Genomic DNA, 2001 nt, shown 5'->3' with positions numbered 1-2001 from the left:
CGAGGTGACCCCGCAAACCTCCGCGCAGACGCCGTGAGCCTCAGCGGGCTGCACCAGTGCCTGGTGGAGCTGTCGACGCAGCCGGCCACGGTGTGCCACGGCGCGGCGCCCTCCCGCGACGCCGCCCGCACCCAGGCCGCCCGCAACGCCCTCCAGTACCTCCGCATCATGGCGGGGGGCAAGTGAGCGCCCCCCCCCCCGCTCCTTCCTCCTCTTCCCCCCTCTCCCGCTTCCCGACGGACTCCCCCCTCCCCCACCGACACGCGGACGGACGCGCGCGTGGGACGCCCGCGGACGCCTGGATGGACACCCAGAGCTGTCTGTGGGCACCCCGATGGACCCACCAACATCCGGACAGACTCGCAGACATCCGGATGGACCTCCACGGTATCTGGACAGACGCACGGACCCACCTGTGGGTGCCTGGATGCACACCCAGGCCCACCAAAGAACAGCCAGGCAGAGCTAGTGACACCTGGACGGAGCCCTGGACCCACCCCTGGATGCCCGGATGGACCCACTGACACCCAGACGGGCACCCGGTCCCACCCGTGGACAACTGGACACCTGGACAGACCCCTAGACCTACTGATAGATACCTGGACCCCAACTCTTGGACACCTGGACAGACCCTTGGACCCACTGACAGCCGCTGGGAGCCCTGGAGAGCCCCCCAGACCCACTGACACACTTGGACGGACCCACGAACGCTCAGACCGACGGACAGACCCAACCCCGGGCACCTGGACCCCGCACCYGGTGTTGGACACCGAGACCCACCCTTGGACACTCAGACGGACCCCTGGACCCACTGACAGACACCTGGACCCAACCGCAGACGCTTGGACGGACCCCTGGGTCAACCAACGGACCCCTGGGCGCCTGGATGGACTCCCAGACCCGCTGACAGACCCTTGGACAGACACTTGGACCCCTCAGACGGACCCCTGGAGGGACCTTGGCGCCRGGGCCCGGGGGGACCCTCCTCCCTGCCCCCCCCGGGTGGAGGGCGGGGGGTCCCCGGGTGCCGACCAGCCCCCGGGAATAAAGCACCCACTGGGGGGGGTTTTAAGCTCCCCGCGTTGGTGTCTCTTTGGGTGGGAGAGGGTTGGAGGGTGTCGTGGGGCAGTTATGGGGCTGGGGGGTATCTAAGGGGGGCAGTTATGGGGCTGGGGGGGGCTCTGGGGGCAGCAGCGGGGCCGTTTCCCCACCCTGGTGCCCGGGGAGGGGCAAAAGCAGACTGAGCGTTCAGGCTTCAGCGGTGCTGGTTTATTGGGTGGCGGACGGACGGACCCACGGACACCTCCGCAGACAGCGCCACGGACAGACAGACCCACGGACACCTCCACGGACAGACAGACGGCCCCACGGACAGCTTCGCAGACGGACAGCCCCACGGACGGACAGACCCCCCAGGCGACTCCACAGACGGACGGACGGACAGACGGACGGCCCCGGGGCGGCGCCTCAGCGGCGGCGGCCGAAGCGCTGCGGCGTCGCCATGGTCCAGAACGGGGCGGCCGGAGGGTCCCAGCTGCGGGCGCTGAGCCGGGCCGGGGCAGCCGCCCGGCCGAACCTGCGCCGCGGACACGGCCTGGCTGACGCCCGCGGACGGACGGACAGACGGACGGACGGGGCTGGGACAGGCGCGGAGGGGGACGGACGGATGGGGACGGGCAGCAATGGACGGACGGACGGGGACAGGCGCGGAGGGATGGGAAGGGACAGAAGGGTGGGGACAGAGAGAGGGACATGGATGGACAGACAGACGGGCAAGGATGGAGAGACGGGGACGGACTGAGGCATGGCCGGACAGATGGACAGGGACAGATGGACGGGGATGGCTGGGACAGGCATGGATGAACAGGGTGACGGACGGAGGTGGGCGCACGAGGACAGACAGACTGGGACAGACGGCTGTACGGGGACAGACGAGCAGACGCACGGACGGGGGCAGGACGCGGTGCCCGCCGGGGCCACCCGGTCACCCGGCTCCCTCCG

General features: G+C 70.0%; 1 protein-coding gene across 1 annotated transcript in view; it reads left to right on the top strand.

Moving 5' to 3' along the window:
- Nucleotides 1-1072, top strand: part of TARBP2 (TARBP2 subunit of RISC loading complex) — a 5619-nt gene extending 4547 nt beyond the window's left edge. The window contains exon 6 of the mRNA XM_085320270.1: nucleotides 11-1072. Coding sequence (XP_085176396.1) covers nucleotides 11-186 — 176 coding nt within the window. The 3' untranslated portion in view covers nucleotides 187-1072. The remainder of the gene's footprint in view (nucleotides 1-10) is intronic.
- The last annotated feature ends 929 nt before the right edge of the window (nucleotides 1073-2001 follow it).

This window comes from Rhea americana, unplaced genomic scaffold (assembly GCF_003343005.1).
Source record: "Rhea americana isolate MKP2758 unplaced genomic scaffold, rheAme1 scaffold_622, whole genome shotgun sequence".
NCBI lineage: Eukaryota > Metazoa > Chordata > Aves > Rheiformes > Rheidae > Rhea > Rhea americana.
This window is presented reverse-complemented; position numbering and strand designations above follow the sequence as displayed.